The sequence below is a fragment of the Equus przewalskii genome, chromosome 13, assembly GCF_037783145.1.
Source record: "Equus przewalskii isolate Varuska chromosome 13, EquPr2, whole genome shotgun sequence".
Lineage (NCBI taxonomy): Eukaryota > Metazoa > Chordata > Mammalia > Perissodactyla > Equidae > Equus > Equus przewalskii.
Window position 1 is genome coordinate 73,407,987 of NC_091843.1, and position 20,040 is coordinate 73,428,026.

The 20,040-nt window shown below is 39.3% G+C and overlaps 1 protein-coding gene across 42 annotated transcripts in view; it reads left to right on the forward strand.

The window, feature by feature from the left end:
- KIAA0825 (KIAA0825 ortholog) overlaps positions 1 to 14,432 on the forward strand; it is a 366,519-nt gene extending 352,087 nt beyond the window's left edge. For 31 of the 42 annotated variants that reach the window (XR_011525681.1, XR_011525682.1, XM_070571368.1 and 28 more), the window contains one exon: positions 11,725 to 14,432. Coding sequence is in view for 29 of the 42 variants with exons in the window: in XM_070571368.1 (XP_070427469.1) it covers positions 11,725 to 11,842 (118 nt within the window). In the remaining 13 variants the exon portion in view is untranslated. The remainder of the gene's footprint in view (positions 1 to 11,724) is intronic. The other 11 variants (XR_011525671.1, XR_011525683.1, XR_011525674.1 and 8 more) reach the window with 1 other exon arrangement.
- The last annotated feature ends 5,608 nt before the right edge of the window (positions 14,433 to 20,040 follow it).

The window sequence follows — 20,040 nt, forward strand, 5'->3', positions numbered from 1 at the left end:
CATGACCTTGGCCTTCTATCTAAACTCTTACAATTTTTAAAAATCCAGTGGTAGAAACGAAGTCTCTGTAGAGATATGGATGACTTACTGGTAACAGAAAGTTCAGCCTCCATAACTACTGATGGCTATGCTTCCGTTTATGTTTTCCCTAAGCCATAACTATTTAAAATGTTACTGTAAGCATTCTGAGTTGTCCCATTTGTTGGTATATAACTCTCCTACGTAAATATATAGAACAAATCATATTAATTAAAATAAATTGCTTGGATAGTTAGATTGTGTCGCAGATTGTCTCCAAAGGCTATAAATTCAAATTAAGGGTTTTGCTGCTTGTTCCTGAGCTTGGAAAGATTCCTTTTACTGCATTAGGAGTAGCAGAAGAAATCAACTACCTTACAAAAGAACATTCATTTGAATTCTTGCAGAAATGGCTGGCTGAAATGCATAGGTAGCTGGTTATCATAATCATATAACCAACTCTTGGTTGAAGCAAGCAACCAAACTGCTCATTCCTGATGGCAAGTGTTGATACTTAATAGTTTTGAGTATCGATTTTCATAGACATAACTGTATTTACCTCTAAATATTTAAACATACATTTCTATCTATTCCATTTCTTTCTATAATATTTATTTCTATATATGTTATGTTATAAAATTGAGTTCTAGGGATTCTTAATATTATATTAAGAAATTGTGATGTGTTTCTGTAAAATAAATAAACCTTATTTTCTGGATATTAAAGTGTTCAATTAGGTCAAAATAATTTGTGGGGAGTTGGAATAACTCACTTTGCTTATTTTAAGAAAAGCCCATGTTGTATAACTTCCAAAGACAAAGATGTAACTGCCATTTATAGTCTTCTATAACAGTTGAATGTGCTTTACATTTCATGGAAACCTCAATAATATTTAAAACAAAATCACAATCTATCTGTAAATTTGAAAATAAAGCAGTACAGATAAATGATATTCTTAACTGTTTTTGACCTTTTTTTGTGAATGAATTTCCTTAATGCTTTCCTTTTTCCTATTGAATTCTCCCCAAACCAGCATACCTTTATTAGCTTGAGGGAGTAACTAAATTAAGTTAGAAATAGGTTTGTAAAGCTCTCTCTCCTCCCTTATCAAAGTGGGATTTTTGCCACCCTCCCATTCCCAAATGCGCCTACGGAAAACGGTGTAAGGCCTTGTGACTCCCATGGAGGACCCCTATAACTACTGTAGAGATTCAACATAAAGTTCAGAGAAAAGCAAAACTTTCAACGTGTTAAAAATTGCAACCTACAAGGAAATTTTAAATTATTCTATTTTAGAGAAGATAAAGCTAAGCAATAAATCGTCTAGGTTATATGAAAAGAATAATGTTGATTTCTCCATTTCCACTAAATGTATGCTAAAGGAGTTGAACTGAAACTATATCCATATCTTAAAACTCAAGTTTTAAAACATGAGGTAAAAGTGGTTGTAGATTTGCATCACTTGGAGAATGTAGCAGAAAGAGGGTAGGTCTGGTCTATTAAGTATGGTATTGTAAAGACCTGTCGCCAAAGGAAGAGACTAACACCCTAATCCTGTAGTTTATGTGGATGAAGAGATAGAGCTACTAAAATATGGTGTCATTTATATTCAAGGTGATTAGATTCAAAGCTGATTTTCTGGTTTATAATAGATTTCTCATAACTATTCATGAATCACAATACTCATGAAGTTATTCTCAAACATAGGAGAGGCTTATATCTGTCCTCTCCCTAAAGTTTGTCCTTTGGGACCAAGTGCTACTCAGAATCATCTTCCCATAGAAATGTCTTTGAAGAAAAACATCAAATTCCATAGTTTCCAATTTACCATAGAATTTGATGATGACTTCACTACTCAAAAAAAAAATCAGGGGGGGTGGCCCCGTGGCCGAGTGGTTATGTTCGCGCCCTCCACTGCAAGCGGCCCAGTGTTTCCTTGGTTCGAATCCTGGGCGCGGACATGGCACTGCTCATCAAACCACGCTGAGGCAGCGTCCCACATGCCACAACTAGAGGGACCCACAACGAAGAATATACAACTATGTACTGGGGGGCTTTGGGGAGAAAAAGGAAAAAATAAAATCTTTAAAAAAAAAAAAATCAGGGTGTTTTTCTGTCATTAATGTTGCTATCTTTCCAATGAGTGAGAAAGGATATGAATTATTCCTTAAGGCAACCTCAGATTGCTTCACTAGTCAAGGAAGAAATGCCTAAATTATGCCTTTCCCATGAACAACTGCTAAAATAAAGCCTAAGGAAATGGCACTAGTGCCTTATCTTACCACTGACATGTCATACTTAAACTGAAATAGTCTACAAAATCTTTATGGGACTTAAAATTGTTACTCACTCCAGCCCATATGATGAACTCTGTGAATCTGAATAAGCTCTCTGAGGACAAGACCATACCCAGCTCCTTTCACTTCTACTTTACCTAGCACCGCGTTTTGAAGTTAGCCAACTCTCAATAAATGTTTGCTGGATGAATGGACAAATTAATCATCTACAGTAAAACTATTCTAAAATGTGGCTGATTGAGATAGCTATCAAATAAACCATAAAGGAAGGCAGATCTCTCAAACCTAAGTTCCATGTACTAAAAGCCTATTAACAGGCAGGATAACTTATAAGGTCTTCTAATTCCAGCCTATAACAGTCTTATGTAGGGGTCCACTACGATTAATTTCCTACCATTGCCACTCATTGAGACAGAGTTTTCCGAGAGTCTTTCCTAATTTGGGCCAGTCTTCTATTTCTTCTATATCTACAGCACCATATCCTAAGAACTGGTATAGTCTATAGAGCTGTTCTAGTCTTAGAGACTTCTGGGTCATAAAACAGATTTAAGTTTGCTTAGTTAGTGTTGTATATTCTCATCCTTTAAAAATTAAGAACCTAAATATTTATTCTCAATTAATTACATTAACTAGAATGAAAAAGTGAATGATTATGTTTTACTGATGGCTTTGCTTTACTGAAGCAAAATTATAATTTCTAAGAATTAACTGTGATAAATTCATGAGAACTAAAATGATGGAACCCTTTTATTACAATCCTATTGTATACTTTTGACGGGCTTCTAAACTAATGAGAGAAGCAAGGCGATCAACAACCAGAGATCCAAATGAGACCAACGGAATGAAGTTACATACTTCATTATAAGTGGTACAGAAAGTCAGAGTAAGGAAAAGCTTATTGGGATAAATCATGGTGTCTACATTCCAGTGTAGACGATGACCTAAAAAAAGTACTTTGGTAACCAAAGCTTGTTTTAAAACTTTTTACATTGGTCAAAAATACTAGTCTAGTATCAAATAACATGAAGTTACTGAATATCTTATTTTCCTTATGCTATCATCTCATTCTTAAAAATGATGTGGGGATGGTTAGTAAATGAATGAACTTGCAGGAAGTTGTTGTTATCTTTTGGTATGATCATTGAATTTAAGACTGTACGAATCAACTAATGATGTAGAAACTAAGGACAAGGAGACTAATTTTAAGGCTCTAAGGACCTTTGCTGTTATTATTCATACAAATAACAATTTAACAATACCTTTATGAAATACCAGCTACTACCCATTGTGATACTGGTGGTTAAAGGTTATTGTTTCTTCAATCCACCTAAGAATAACATAGTTATGCTTAAGTTTCTAACACATCCCTATCAACAGATATTTTGTGAGTCCTTAAAGTGTACAGAGTATAGTATACAAAGCACTATGTTATTTATTACTTGAAATATGTTCTTTCAAATAAAATATTTGGAATAAAAGCTATAGATAATTAAAAGTCTTCCTCAAGGAACTGCAAGTATAGATGAAAAAATACTACATGTGAAAAATTTAAAAAACAATGTAATCATCAAATAACAGCTCAAGAACGCAATAGGGGAGATGGAACAAAGCAATATGTGGTTAATTGAGCAAAATAGTGCTGATATTAGGTACTATAGGACTCAAAGGAGAAGGGCAACCATATCAGGGTTAAGTAGTTGGGAAGGACTTCGTAAAAGATGTGGAGTGTGGACTGAGTCTGAAAAATGAGCTGGTTTCAAGGATATAGAAAGGCATTTCAGGTGAGTGGAATAGCAAAAGCAGACATGCAAACACAGGAAAACATAAGGCAGAAGACAATAAGGAAAATAATTTTCTCCCTGAGGACAGATAGTGGTAGCTAAACAGAATTACTACCAAGCTAGAACATTAAGACTGTAAACTCTCTAGGCAGGACAGTCATTGCAGGTTTGGTCTAGCAGTGGTGTGAGGCTTGAGCTCACTTGTATGCACTGTTCAGGCAATGAAATCATGAGCACCCGTCATTCTGCACACAATTTCAATGTAGGAGGGGGTTCTTCCCACACCACCAAGCAATTCTCTGACACCAGCTGGGCGTCCTACAATTCAACTCAATTCTGAGACTATCTACCTGTGGATGGCATCAGATCCCACAGGTTGAAGGCTCAGTCCCACAAGACTGTGCCCTCACTTCAGATGCCAATCTCAAGTCCAAGTTGTCACTTGTGCTTCTAACCAACCTGGCTATACATTGGAGGTTCCATTGACCCCCTCCTTGAGTTCAATTAATTTGCTAGAGCAGCTCAACAGAGCTCAAAGAAACATTTTACTTACTAGGTTACTGGTTTATTATAGAAGAATATAACTCAGTAACAGCCAGATGGAAGAGATGCATAGGGCAAGGTATGGTGACAGGACAGAGCTTCCATGCCCTCTCCCAGCATGTCACTCTCCCCAAATCTCCACTTGCTCACCAACCCAGAAACTCTCTGAACCCTGTCGTTTTGGGTATTTATGGAGGCTTCAGTACATAAGAATGATTGATTAATTCATTGGCCGTTGGTGACTGAACACAATCTCCAGCCTCTGTCCCTCCCCCAGGTAGAGGGTGAGAATGAAAGTTTCAGCCCTCTGGTCACATGGTTGGCTCCACTGGTAACCAGCCCCCAACCTGAGGTGCTTTCCAAAAGTCACCTTATTAACATAACAAAAGACACCTTATAGCTCTCATCACAGGACATTCCAAGAGTTTTAGGAGCTCTGTGCCAGAAACTGGGATGAAGATCAAATATGTATTTCTTATTATAAATCACAATATCACAGCACCTGAAATGTGGACTGATGGCAGGGCGATGAATGTGAGAAATGATTGCAGAGTAAGTTCTCCCTGAACTGGTGACTGACTGTGTGGACAAGATCGGGAGTGGAGGCATAAAGTGCTTTGTAAAGTCAGACCTTCCGTCACTGCGTGTGCAGGTAATGGTGAGTTTGAATAATTTAAATATATATGTATGAACAAATATATGTATGAATGATGAATATAATCGAAGCAGGAGTGAAAATGACCATCATAAAGTTGGGTTTAGAGAACTTGGGACAAAAATGAAGTTTAAGGATACTGAATTAGAGTTTGGGAGACAGACGCATTACAGATATGGAGACAACAGCTGAATCCACGAGAGTAGATGTGGGGCTCTCCAGGGGCGAAGAGAAGATGGCCTAGGACTAATCCTGAGGAAAGCCCACGTTTACAGGAGCACAGGAAGAAGAGAAGAGACCTCCTTTTCCCCTGAGTTGAACGTCCCTTTGAAGGAGGGAGCTTGCACCATGTTGTGCAGAGGAGCAGTGAAGGACAGGACAAAAAGGTTTGTTCGAGGAGCATAAAATCCAGTATGACTTCACTTTCCACTCCTCAGCTACCAACTGGTAGGACAATTTGAAATCATTAATTTGGCCAGATGGTTAATGTTGTTTAACAGTACAATTAACTAATAAATAATTGTAAAGCACTTTGCAAATATAAAGTACTACATAAATGTTTAATAATAACACTAAATCAGGAGGCTTATTTCAAGTCGTATTTTTATCTCCAAGTGTTTTATCGGTGTTTCAGGAGAACTGCCAATAATATGATCGAATGCCATCATTACAGATTGTATTTGAAAAATACAACAATGGGATTGTAAGAAAACAGAAACAGCTTTGGCCGTGCTAGGCTGAACAGAGTGAGCCAGCATAAAACGTCTCTCTGTGAAAGAGAAGAGGGAATGACAACATGATCCTAGAAATGTGTAACTGACCACTGAGTGGAACCACTCAGCAACTTCATTTTACCCACATGTTTCTAAGAAAGAGAATTTGTCAGATAAAACCATGTGAAGGGCACAGGGCAGGAGAAGCAGCATCAAGGTAGAAGCTCTAGGGAAGCCACTTGATACAAGTAGAGTCTTATAAAATAATGGCAACATTTTATGAATTCATAGCTCACTTACTCTTTACAATAACGTGTTAAGATGTATACCCTTAGCATCCCTTATTTTGCAGTTGAGAAAACTGAGGCACAGAGAGGTTATAAAACTTGCCCAATATCTCACAGCTAGTAATAGGCAGAGTCAGGATTCGAACCTAGACAGTATGGTTCCAATGTCTGCTAGCATGAATCTGGAGAAGATTTTATTTCCCTGATAAAATGGGACCAGTGCAACTGGTGTGCCCCTTCCTCCTTTTTCCTGCCTAAAAACAAAGACAAGGTGCTGAAGCTGCAACAACCGTCTTGGAACCATGAAGTAAAGGACAAGAGAACCAGAGACATCAGTCCTGCTGTTGTCAAGCTATTTAACCCAGCTGCAGTCACTCACCTCTGGATTTCTTGTAATGTGAGAAAAATAACCCCCTGTTTGTTTAAGCAACCACAGTCAGGTTTTCGGCTATCTGCAACCTGAACCAATATTCCAAATAATAATGATAATAATAATATTAGTTATCACTCATTGAGTATTTGCTTTGAACCATGCACTATTTTATGTGTTTTATATATAGTACTTAGTCGTTTCATCCTCACTACAACTCTATGAAGCAGGCATTTATTATTCCCATTTTATAGGTAAGGAAACTGAGGCATAGTTTATCTGGCTTGCCCAAGGCCACACACCTTATAAGAGATTCAAATCCAGCACCTGGTTTCTAAATCCCCACTCTTCAGCAAATAATATTCTAAGCAGTGAAACACTAAAGCCATTTCAATTAAAATTGCAAATTAGATAGGGACGCTTCAACATTATTTTGGAGATTCTAGAGAACATTCCTAGCAGGGATGCTATTGACATTTTGAGAAGACAACTCTTCATTGTTTGGTATTGTTGCATATTAAAGATAGTTACCATCTCTGTTCCCTGGGTCCTGGAAGCACTAAACAGTATCAACCAAAAAATACTCTCCACATTTCCCCATTGGGAGGCAGTGTCACCCCAGTTAAGAACCACGGTTCTAGAGTAGCACTAGAGTAGCGATCGGCAAACATTCTCTGTAAAAGTCTAATTGGTAAAAAGTTGAGGGTTTGTGGGGCGTGTGTTCTTAGTCGGTCTCAGTCACAGCTACTAAACTCTGCATTATAGAGTGAAATCAGTCATAGGCTGTTCATAAATAAATGAGCATGGCCATGTTCCAAGCAAAACATTCTGACCCCATTTTATAGATGAGAACCCTGAGGCTCAGAGAGATTAAGAAACTTGCCTGAGGTGACTCAACTAAGAAGAGAATGTGGCTTCAACCCAAAGGCAGAGTGATTCCTGCACTCTTATTCAGGATACTGCTGAGTTCACAGATTTTAGATGTTTTCTCCTAGCAGAGGGCATAGTAAATGCCTCTGAGAACTTCTCACACTCCTCATCTGTCTGGTGTTGGTTGCTCTTTCCTGCAGTAAGGGTGCCCCAGGGCTTGCTTCTGTGACAATCTAGACCCCCACTACCAAGGGCATACTTTATGCTTAACCACTCCCCAAGCGTGGCTCTCCTGGTTGGCTCAGACACACAGCTATCCACAAAGCCCCCCAAAATAAAAGTCTATCAAACTGATCACTAGAATAGTTACTCACTGACCAATGACTGTTTTTATTTTGTACCCCTCAAATCTCATTTTAGATACCCAAACCCACCACTGCTCACTGAGGTGAGCAGAAAGAGAAAGCTCTTTGCCCATGGTCTGGTACATGTAAAATATTAGCTAACATTCCTATAACATACAAAGGAGCAGGCAGATACCTCTGGTCCAGATCTGAGTGTGTGTGTAAATCCAGGAAGACCTACCAAGGCTGAGAACCCCCAAGTCAATCTGAGCAGTGGTGGTGAGCAAAGTTGTGACTGCTGGTTCTGTTCGAGCATCTCAGCCCAGGTTTTAGGGTCCCTGTTGTGTTTGGATAGGTAAAGGGACCTCTAGTCAAGGGTAGGCCAAGCTCCCCCACCCAGAAGACATACAGATGGAGCAGATTCAAGAAGATAGTTAAGATTATGGTACAGATCACTGGGGTCTCGTGGGATTTTGCTGCTCATCAGTGTCTATGACACAACATACTCACTGCCACCAGCTGGAGGGGTGGTCAGGTGGCAGCTTTTTCTACAGTAGACAGGGCGGGAATTTAGCAATAGTGAAAGAGTAGGCTCCCAAAGTCAGGAAAGACAAAAATATCAATTCATAATGTTTTTTAGGGAAAACTAGAATATGCTGGTTCCAAAATTTTTTGGTTTCTGTAGGGACATGCTTCTACTACAGATTTTAAATATATTAGAAGAAACTAGGGATAAACATTTTAAACAGATTGCCCAATCAATTGTGTTCGACCAAGTGATAGATTATTTTCTCTTCCAACAGTTTTTTGATAGAATTGATTTGTTTTTATACTGTGTTAACAAAGCCCAAAACTCTATGATGGAATTAGAGAGAAACTTCTCTTAAGAACCTATACATATGAAATATGACAACATTTGTGAAAAATACACATTTCAAGTCCCTAATGCATTTATTCAATAAAAATAAAATTATTAGGGAAAATGTGGTTCTAATATTTTTCTCCTATCTTTTCGTAATTTCTTATTGTCTAATGAAATGATTTCTTGTTAATAAGCACAAAGCAAATATAAGAAGTTTGTGGTAGGTAAATAACTTTGCCTAATATCCTTAATTACTAACAGCTCGACTATACTGTGAAGTACCTATAATTGTCATGAAGCTTCAAAAATCCTTATCTTAGATTCTATTAAGTATACAATTCATTTAAATTATATTAATTATACAGATTTTTTTAATGAAGCAGATAGAGTGTGCTTTCAATTTTCACAAGTAGAGACAATGATCAAAATATTTAAGTGCACATTGCATATTTTGTTCTCTTGATATACATTCATAAAATGATTCATTTACTCAGTACAGTATGTATTAACACCTTTTTGTGGGAGAAAAAAGGCAAACCTAATTTTTCATGTTTGGATTTCCTTAAGAATATTTATATGAATTTTAGAAAGTTCTTTTTATCAATATCTAGACCAATTCAGGTAACATTTTTCAGGAAATGAAATATTTAAATTATTTTTAACAGTAATTAATGACACCTGTAAAATGGTTTTAAAACCATGGTTGGTGTTGCATTTACAAGCCCAGACTCCAGAGCCTGACTCTCTGAATTTAATCCAAAGATACTTGGACAAGTAACATTAACATTCTGGCCTCAGTTTACTCCTTTATAGAATGGGAATAATAACATTTTGTAGCAAGGATTTAAAGAGTAATCTATCAAGTGTTTAAAACAATGCCTAACCCATAGTTAGTGCTATATAAGCATTTTCCAATGTTTATTTTCCTGCTTGGAAAGAGTTCAATTTGACATGCAAATTAATATGATGCCTAAGTTTAACTATATAAAATGGTGGGTGTCAGTGTTTTATCTTTAAAATTCCATGAAAGCAGTATAAGGTAACTTCATAGGCTAACTTTTAAAACCCAAAATACTGATTTTAGGAGTATTGCCCCTTATGACATTGCTTTGAACAGCATGGTGGTGAAAAATCTCTATCCTTCAAGTTGTCATTAAAACCTGTATAACCAATGACCTAACTCTGACCACATGGGAACGTATGGAGAAACTCAGATGGCCAAAAATAGTAGTTTTTTGATCCAGCCAAGGTTGGTGCTAGGAAATGAGTTGAATCCAAGGCAGCAGCTGAAGAAGAAATGTAAATTAAACCCAGGTCTAATCTCTCAGTTGGTCTCCCCTATCTCTCCACTCTTCTCTTCCCTCTTGTGTTATACATGCCACCTCCCCGGGCTGGCCGGGGCATGTTGAACACAGTGCTCCAACAAGGAAAGCTGTGTGGGAACCAGGATCCTACTAGCAGGCTTCTAAGGAAATGCAGTGCCCGTGCTTTCTTTTCAGCGCTCAAACAAAACCAGAAAAATCTCACCCCAAACTTGGTATGCTTTCCTCATGTCTGACAGGCTGTTTGCTATCCAGGAGTTCTGACTATAATGAAATAGGGGGCTTCTGGAAGACATTCAGCGAACAGCTACTTGTTTGTGGTTAGAAATCCTATCCCCTTGAAGCCCTTACAACAGAGGGTTTTTTAGGATGTATCAACATTGGTTTTAAAATCCTTTTGTGACAACGTATCAGGGTGGATGGCTTAGGGGTTGGCAGAAATAGGAGTGAGGAAAAGAGAGGAAATCTATGCAGACAATTCCCTGTTGGAGTGCTGGACCAGTCTGGGGAGGTGGCATATTTGAGAGACGAAGAAGAGAAGGAAGGATTAACTGTACTTGGGTTATTGTGATAATATTGACTTTGCAAGATTATATACATATATAGTTCCATATTCTAACATTTTGTTCTATATCTCCCAATCACCCAGAATTAGAAAGTGTTGACTCTTTTCCTTAAGCAAATGCTATATGGAACCTTGCTTAACAATTGGCTACTTTTCTTGGGTGATATAACTTGATTACTTCAAATCTGATCTTATTTCTGGGAATGGACTGATCTGCCTTTAAGGTATATTCAATTTAGCTTGATATTCTTCTTGCTGCTAAAGTCTTCCTGGCAAACCTGTCTGCAACTGAAAGCCACTGCTATGTTGACCAGTGAGGGAAAAATACTATGAAAATTATCTGCATATTACTTGCTAATTCTAGATTTTATTTATATGCACGTATATCTAGATAGGCGGTCCACTGGTTAATATTCGGCACTTTCCTACCGCAGCCTGGGTTTGCTTCCTGGTCAGGGACCCACACCACCAGTGTGTTGGTTGTCAAACTGTGGCAGCTGCATGTTTTTGGGATGCTGAAAGCTACGCCACCCGTGTGTCACATACCATCAGTGCCACCCATGGTAGACAGGTTTCAGCGCAGCTTCTAGACTAAGACAAACCAGGAAGAAGGACCTGGCAACCCAGTTCTGAAAAAATTGGCCCCAAAAACCCTATGACTAGCAGTGGAGCATATCACAATGCCTGGAAAGTGAGAGGATGGCACAGAAAGACTGGGCAGGGCTCTGCTCTGCTGTACCCAGGGTCGTCAAGAGTCAATCGGAATCGACTCAAGGGCACTTACAACAACAGTATCCTAATAAGCCTTATGAATTTTTATAATCTAGAAATACAGAAACCTCATTTAAAACAATACTTTAAAACTTTATCCTGGAGTGGAGCTGGCTTGCACTACCTTCCTCTCCCATTCTCCTGGCCCGCTCTGCAGGAGCAGTGCCAGTGAATTGTGTTGCTCGAGAGGCAGTCAGCACAAGAATAAACAAGGAGAAACACACGCCTCAATAAACCAGCGACTACACATACTCAAGCCTTGAATAACTGAGTGTTGACAGTAGTTTGGAAGTTAAAAAAACACTAAAATGTAATTTTTCTTTTAGGTGGGAACTGAGGAAGGATGAAAGACTAGAAGAGGATGAAAAAGCAATGCTGGAACATTTAAAACGAATTTGCACCATCCAGAACTCTTCTGCCTCAGATAACACAGAGGAACAGTAATCTGCAGAAAACAGCAACAGCTTTATTTTAGGAAATAATCACATGTAATGAAGTAGGATTTTTACTATAGTCAGAATGAACCTCAGATGTGCTGTGAGGCATGAAACCAATGACTGAGTAATCTCTGAACTGAAAAGGAATACAGCACATAAAGAATAAAGTGCTACATATTTTTTCTTTTAAAAATAATTTCGAATGTTTTTCTTTCCTCAATATTTCTCTGTATATGGTATAACTGCTGCCATCTCGTGTTCCCTTTGAATTATTTTTTTTTCTTCTTTCAGTCTTGAAGTATCTATGACAACAAGCAAAATGTTCAGAAATCTTTTCCCTAAGGATTTTTAAATACAACATTTGGATGTTAAGTTGAATGGACTCACATAGCCCCCTGAGGGTCATCTGAAAATTTCAATGTAATTGTGTTGGTGTAGCCTAAGTCCAGGTCTTAATTGCTTTTAATACCCACCGTTGTACCAGCTTCCTCTCCCATAGCCTCTTCCTCATCCAATTTATCTTAATCATAGCCACAAAAAACAGTCTCCTGAAGTATAACTTTAATCATATCCCTGCTATAGTGGTTTTTCAAACATCAGATTCAAACTTCCAATCGTATGCTTTCAGAACCTATACCCAATGGCTCCATGTTCAGGCAACTGCCCATCATCCTGTTGGCTCAAGCCACATGCCTGCCATTTTTTCCAACCAGAAACCATCTTTCTCCCAAAATTATGTTCAGAACTCACTCAAGCAATCTCTGTTCCACAGCTCTTTATTCCACAGTTTCTGATACTTCTCTTATTTCCATTACATTGATACACACAGACGGAATGTGTTCCAGTGTCCTCTGTGCCAAGGAAAGTAATATTTATTACATCCTTCCTATCACTGCCTGATAATAGATTATAAAGACCTTGAAGGCCTTGCAGTATAATATTGTGTCCCTTTATAACTATAGTCTCTCCAAATACCTACTGTAGTTATTCATCTACTGGGCAGTTAATGAACACAGTTGTTTGAAGGGCTGTCATTGAAAGAAGACAACAAAGACAATTAGAACATTGAGCAATCTATAGGAAATCTGCGAGAAGCTTTGTATAACGAACTATTTTAAACCATATGACGTCAAACATCGTGGTTTCTGATGTTCTCAGATTGTCCATGTTCCTACATTCTGTGATTTTTATAAAATACATGTAGACTACATGATTTCCAAAGGAAAGTACTCATACATTTTTCAAAGAGTAAAAGCTTGGAGAGGAGAGCCCACCTTAGAAAATCGCTTGCGTTATTTCTTTACATAAAAACCATCAATGTCCAGGTAGCCAGCTGCCTGCCAAATAACATATTTTATTTTTAAAGAATATACTTTAGTTAGCCAGTATAATCATGAACCAAGTGTTTTAAGACATGGTTGAAAGAATTTCTAAAAATTCTATGCAGACCATTTAAAAAACTGTAAGAGGGGGTCAGCCCCATGGCCAAGTGGTTAAAGTTCCACACACTTCACTTTGGCAGTCTGTGTTCGATCCCGGGTGCGGACCTACTCCACTTATCAGCCATGCTGTGGAGGCAGCCGGCATACAAAGTAGAGGAAGACTGGTACAGAGGTTAGCTCGGGCCTAATCTTCCTCAAACAACAACAACAACAAACTGTAAAAAATTTTTATGAGAATTGGACTCTCCATCTAATCTAACCTATAAAATTACATAGCATTCAATATAAGGCAACAGTTGACTTTATTCCTTCAGCTTAGTGATGATCTATGTGCTAAATCTGCATAAATATGTTGTATTAGAATAGACACTAAAATAGAAAGTCAAAATAAAAATAAATTGATCCAATAAACTAAATGAAATTAGTTATAGGATTTCACATTTGGGTTCTTTGTCTTCTAAAATATTTAAAGTTCATCTTTTAACATTATTTTTTATTGAATCTGTGCATTTCTAAATTAATCCTGGGAAGTGATTTAATTCCTCCAGAAAAAATTCTCTATGGATCTGTTTGGAAAGGAAAGAAATATAGTAAGGGAAGAATGGAATGAGTTGGAATGAGAGAAAAGTAGAAAAGAGAGAAGAGCTTGCAGAATTCTCTTCTACACTTGATCAGTGAAATTACTATAGCCATAAGTGCAATAAAATTTATAGTTGGGAATGCTAAATGACAAGTCATTGATTTATCAGATCATTTTGACTTTATGCTAGATATGTTTTTAAAGTATGATAAGAAGTATTTCAAAACGGTTATTCTTTCTCACCTTTATTTTGCATTTGTATAAGTTAACAACAGGAATGAAACCTAATACTTCATAACTCCCCATATGCTTATTATAAAAATATTATCTTTGTGTAAAATATTATCTTCCTTCTGTGTTATGTTTAACCATATTTTTATTTCATTATAAAGAGGTATCTATTTTATCATTGATTTAGCAGTTACTATGTGGAAATAGTGTGAATTAATTTTTAATTAAATATAGATGATAATGTATATTTCAGATATTTTACATTTTTGTCATGTCTGCCAAACGCTGTTCTGGAACTACCAACCAAGAAATGGGCAAAATAAATCACTTGTTTTGTCTACTAATATGTGCTTACTCAAAATGCCCTATTATCCCACTTCATATATTCCTAAGTCAAAGAAAGCTTCAGTTGGTTTATAATTAGCATTTCTTACTATAAAAAAAATTTTTTTTTTTAGGAAGATTAGCCCTAACTACTGCCAATCCTCCTCTTTTTGCTGAGGAAGACTTGCCCTGAGCTAACATCCATGCCCATCTTCCTCTACTTTATACGTGGGATGCCTACCACAGCATGGTTTTTGATAAGTGGTGTCATGTCCTCACCCGGGATCCAAACCGGCGAACCCCGGGCCGCCGAGAAGCGGAATGTGCGCACTTAACTGCTGCGCCACTGTGCCGGCCCCTCAAAGATTTTTTAATGCTTTTCATTATACTTGAAACATTTCATAACAAAAAACATTAAAAAGCTGTATTCAACCTTAAAAAGGAAGGAAATCCTGTCACATGCTACAACGTGGATGAATTTTGAGGACATTATGCTGAGTGAAGTAAGACAATCACAAAAAGACAAATACTGTATGAACCCACATATATGAGGTATCTGAAGTGGTCAAATTCATAAAAACAAAGTAGAATGGTGGTTACTTGGGACGAAGAGGAGGGGAAAAGAGAAGTTGTTTAATAGGTATAGAGTTTTGGTTTTACAAGATGAAAAAGTTCTGGAGATCTGTTTCACAACAATGTGAGTGTAATTAACACTACTGAACTATATACTTGAAACAGTTAAGATGGTAGATTTTATGTTATGTTTTTTACCACAATAAAAAAATGCTGTAGGTTGAATCTTCATTGATAAATATTCCTAACACAAGGCCTGAAAGCTCTTAAATTTTGAGGGGGAACTATGAGACCAGTATATTCAGCATCAGCTGTTATTCCACACAATGATAAAAACTACCTGCTTTGCCTTTGAGAAATGTTTTCAACAGGACCATCAGTAAAGCAGTAAGCTCTTGTTTCTGTAGAATTTAAAGAATCCAAAACTTTGTAAAAACCCTTTTCCCTTCAAAATAATGTAATAATTATTTGCATGAATAAAAATCTGTATTAGTTACTTATTGCTGTATAACAATAATACCAGAACTTGGCAGCTTAAAACAAGTCACATTATTACTATCTCGTAGTCTCTGCATGTCAAATGTCTGGGAGTGATTTAGCAGGGTTCTCTGCTTAGAATCTCACAAGGCTGCAATGAAGCTGTAGCCAGGGCTGTGGTCTCATCTGAGGCTCAGTGAGGAAGGATCCACTTCCAAGCTCACATGTTTGTTGACAACATTCATTACTTTGCAGGCTATCAGACACAGGGCCTCTGTTTCTAGCCACATGAGTCTTCGCAAAATGCCCCTTGCTTCCTCAAAGTCAGCAAGGGACAGACAGTCTCCTTGAAAGATCAGTGTTACAATCGTATGGAACATAATCACATATATTTAATCATGCACATTCCATCACCTTTAGTAAATTCTAGTGGTTAAAAGCAAGTCATTCATTCCACCCATGCTTGAGGGGAAAGGGTCACAGAATAGCATGAATGCCAGGTGGTGGAGATGTTGGGAGCCATTCTGGAGTCTGTCCACAAGTTGGAATTTAGACCTTGAAGTATCCTATATGGGGGGAACCATGTAGGAAAGTGGAAGCAGAGCTGGACTAGGAATAAGAAGATCTGGGAGTTAGTATTAGTTGCCATTTATCAACCAGCTACTATAAGCCAGGCTCTGTGCCAGATTCTTTATAAGTAGCTAAGATGCACAGTAAGTTTCCATTTCAAGATGGCAACATAGGAAGATCCTGAACTCACATCCTCCCTCAGCCATCCTCCCTACAGCCACATATGGAACAATTTCCTCTGAAATAAAAGCCTAAAAACTAGCAGAGCCATGACTACACATTGGGCAAAAGAGAGAAAAAAAAAAAAAAACCACATCAAAGTGGATAGAAGAGGCTGAGAAAGAATCTCACCATCAAACCTACCCCTGGCACAGCAACCCACCATCAGAAGGGAACTCAAAACCCAGAGCTTCTCCCTGAGGAGTTAAGGAGTGGAATGCCACATCATGCACCCCAGCTTTTAAGGCCGCCACCTGAGAGAGGGGCCGCCAAAACATCTAGCTTTGAAAACCAACAGTGCTCTGTCCAAGAGACCCACAAGGCCATAGAAATCTGAGAGATGGCTCTTAAAGGTTCGCGTACTTGGACTCACTCGTCCCAGGGCTAGGTGCAGAAGCAGCTCATCCCATCCACACTTTATGTGAAAGAGGCTCATTTGCTAACCTTAAAGCATCGGTCTGAGGGGCAAGCATCTAACGCAACACAAATCTGTGGGCCTGCTAGAATACTCCCGGGGATGGAGGCTGGAGGGTGCTATCTTTTTTGTTGTTTCCTCAAACCCTAGGCCTCCCCAAAAGGGCACCATCTTTATGCTCTCCCTCTGCCTCTCTCCAGCCTGCAGGTGACATCTTTCTTTTCTTTCCAGTGGGTGCCACCTTTACAATCCCCCTCTTCCTCGCTCCAGCCAGTGGGCACCATTTGTACACCCTCCCTCTGCCACACTCCAAAGTGCAGTATCTCCTGGAGGGGAACTTTCGCATGCCTCTGCTGCCCCAGTTTTTGTGGCTGCCACCTAGGGGACACCTCTTAATCACCTGGCTCAGGAGGCTGGGGGCTTGCATTCCTGGGTCCTATGGGACAACAATTGGAGCAACAGTTCTTGGCAAACAACCGCCCCAGAGCACTGCACAGACAGTAGACAGAAACACACTCCCAGTCTTTCTGGGAAAGGGGCCTGTCTGCTTGACCAGGAGCTTTAGCCTGAGAGAAAGGCTTCTGGTTGGGCACACATTGAGAGGCCTATGGAGGGGCTCTCAGGGAATGGAAGCTGGTGGAAGCAACCTGTGCTCTCCTTCTGTCTCACTCCAGCTCACTGATGTCTCTGAGAAAGGAGTTTATGCCAGTGTCTGATGCCCTGATATTTGTGGCTGCTGCTGTGGGACACTTGTACATCACCTGGCTCTGGTGGCCAAAGATGCATACGGTCGTGGATCCCTCAGGACCATAAGCAATGGAGAAAGAATTCTTAAACAGCTACGACTCCCAGGGCACAGAAAGAGGCAACAGACCCAGAAGCTCAATCTTTCTGTCAAAGAGACTTATTGGTTTATCATCTCAGCTGCGGCACGAGGGGCAGGTTCCTAATTAAACACACACCTCGGGGCTGACTATAATCCTTCCCAGAAACCTCAGAGGACAGATGCTATCTTCCCACTCTCCTGCTGCTGCACTCCAGAGCACCAGTATCTCTCAGAGGGGAGCTTTTCAACACCTCTGGTGACTTGGTTTTTACTTCTAGTGCTCCAGTCTTTGGGGCTGCTGCCTAGAGGATGTCTCTAGATTGCCTGGCTCTGGTGGCCAAGGGGGCTTGTGCTCCTGGGTCCCATGGGACTGTAACATTCAAAGAGACAGTTCTTGGTAGGCTACCACCCCCAAGACACTGCACAGGCAGTAAACTGAAACACAACCCAATGTTTCTGCAAAAGAGGCCTATTTGCTTGTCTTGGAGCTTCAGCCTAAGGGGTGGGCTTCAGGTTTGGCACACATCTAGAGGCTTGTGGAGGTGCTCTCAGGGAACATAGGCTGGGGGACACCATCTTTGAGGTCTCCCTCTGCCTTGTTGCAGCTTGCTGGTATCTCCCAGAAAGGAGCTTATGCACTTGTCTGGAGCCCTGATTTTTGCAACTGCTGCCAAAGGGAAACCTCCAGATCACTAGGCTCTGGTGGCCAGTGGGGATCATGCTTGTAGTTTCACAGGACTGTGTGTATTTGAGTACATTAAAAGCTGATGCCTCAGGGTCTTGTTTCCAATCAAACTGAATCTAGGTGTTGACTGAGATCCTCCCCTTTGGGACACTGACAGGTCTTGGCACATTTTCAACTACTGGGAGCTATTAAAAATAAAATAGGCTGCTTGGACAATCACAAAGATTTGAGAGACAAACAAGAGCTAGGGAAAGGTTGAATGATAAGGTTCATCTCCTACACAAGGCCACCCCTTCAAGATGGGGAGAGGTGGCTGTTTCATCTAATGCATAGAAACCAACACAGAGAGTCAAACAAAATGAAGAAATGAAAGAATATGTTCCAAAGGAAAGAACAAGATAAAGCCTGAGAAAAGAACATGAATGAAACAGAGATAAGTAATTTACCTGATAAAGAGTTAAAACTAATGATCATAGGGTCCGGCCCAGTGGTGTAATGGTAAAGTTCACACATTCCACTTCAATGGCCTGGGGTTCACAGGTTTGGATCCTGGGCATGGACCCACCCACTGCTCATCAAACTATGTTGTTGTGGCATCCCACATACAAAATAGAAGAAGATTGGCACAGATGATAGCTCAGTGACAATCTCCTTCCAGCAAAAAGATGAAGATTGGCAACAGAGGTTAGCTCAGGACCAATCTTGCTCACCAAAACAAAGTAATGATCAGAAAGATGCTCACTGAACTCAGGAGGAGAATGGATGAATACAATGAGAATGCCAGCAAAGAGATACAAATATAAGAATGTACCAAACAGAAGTCACAGAGCTGAAGAATACAATAACTGGCTGAAAAATACACCAGAGGGATTCAACAACAGACTAGATAAAGAAGAAAAAAGGATCAGTGAACTGAAAGACGGGTCAGTGAAACTCACCCAATCAGAGCAGTAAAAAGAAAACAGAAGGCAAAAAGTGAAGATAGCTTAAGGGACATATGGGACAGCATCAAGCATACTAACATTCTTGTTACAGGGATCCCAGAAGGAAGAGAGAGAGAGAAAGGGGAAGAAAACATATTTGAAGAAATAATGAGGGGTCAGCCCCATGGCCAAGTGGTTAAGTTCACATGCTCTGCTTCAGTGGCCCAGGGTTTTGCCTGTTTGGATCCTGGATATGGACATGGCACCACTCATCAGGCCATGCTGAGGCGGTGTCCCACATAGCACAACCAGAGGCACTCACAACTAAAATATACAACTATGTACTGCGGGTGGGGGTTGGGAAGGAGGAGAAGAAGAAGGAGGAGGAAAAGGAGGAGGAAGAGGAGGAGGAGGGAAAGGGGAAGAGAAAGAAGAAGAAGAGGAAGAGAAAGAAGGGGAAGAAGTGGAGGAGGAGGAGGATTGGCAACAGCTTTTAGCTCAGGTGCCAACCTTTAAAAAAAAAAAAAAAAAGAAAGAATGGCTAAAAACTTCCCCAGTCTAGGGAAAGAAACAGACATCCAGGTCCAGGAAGTGCAGAGTTCCAAATAAGAGGAACTCAAAGAGATCCACACCCAGACACAGTATAATTAAAATGTGAGAAGTTAAAGATGAGGAGAGAATCTTAAAAGCAGCAAGAGAAAAACACCTGGTTACATATTAGGGAATCCCATAAGACTATGAGCAGATTTTCAGCAGAAACTTTGCAGACCATAGGGAGTGGCATGAGATATCCAAAGTGATGAAAGAAAAAAACTTCCAACCAAGAATACTCTATCTGGCAAAGTTATCATTCAGAATTGAAGGAGAGATAGAGTTTTTTATATAAGTAAAAGCTAAAAGAGTTCATCACCACTAAACCAGCCTTACAAGTAACATTAAA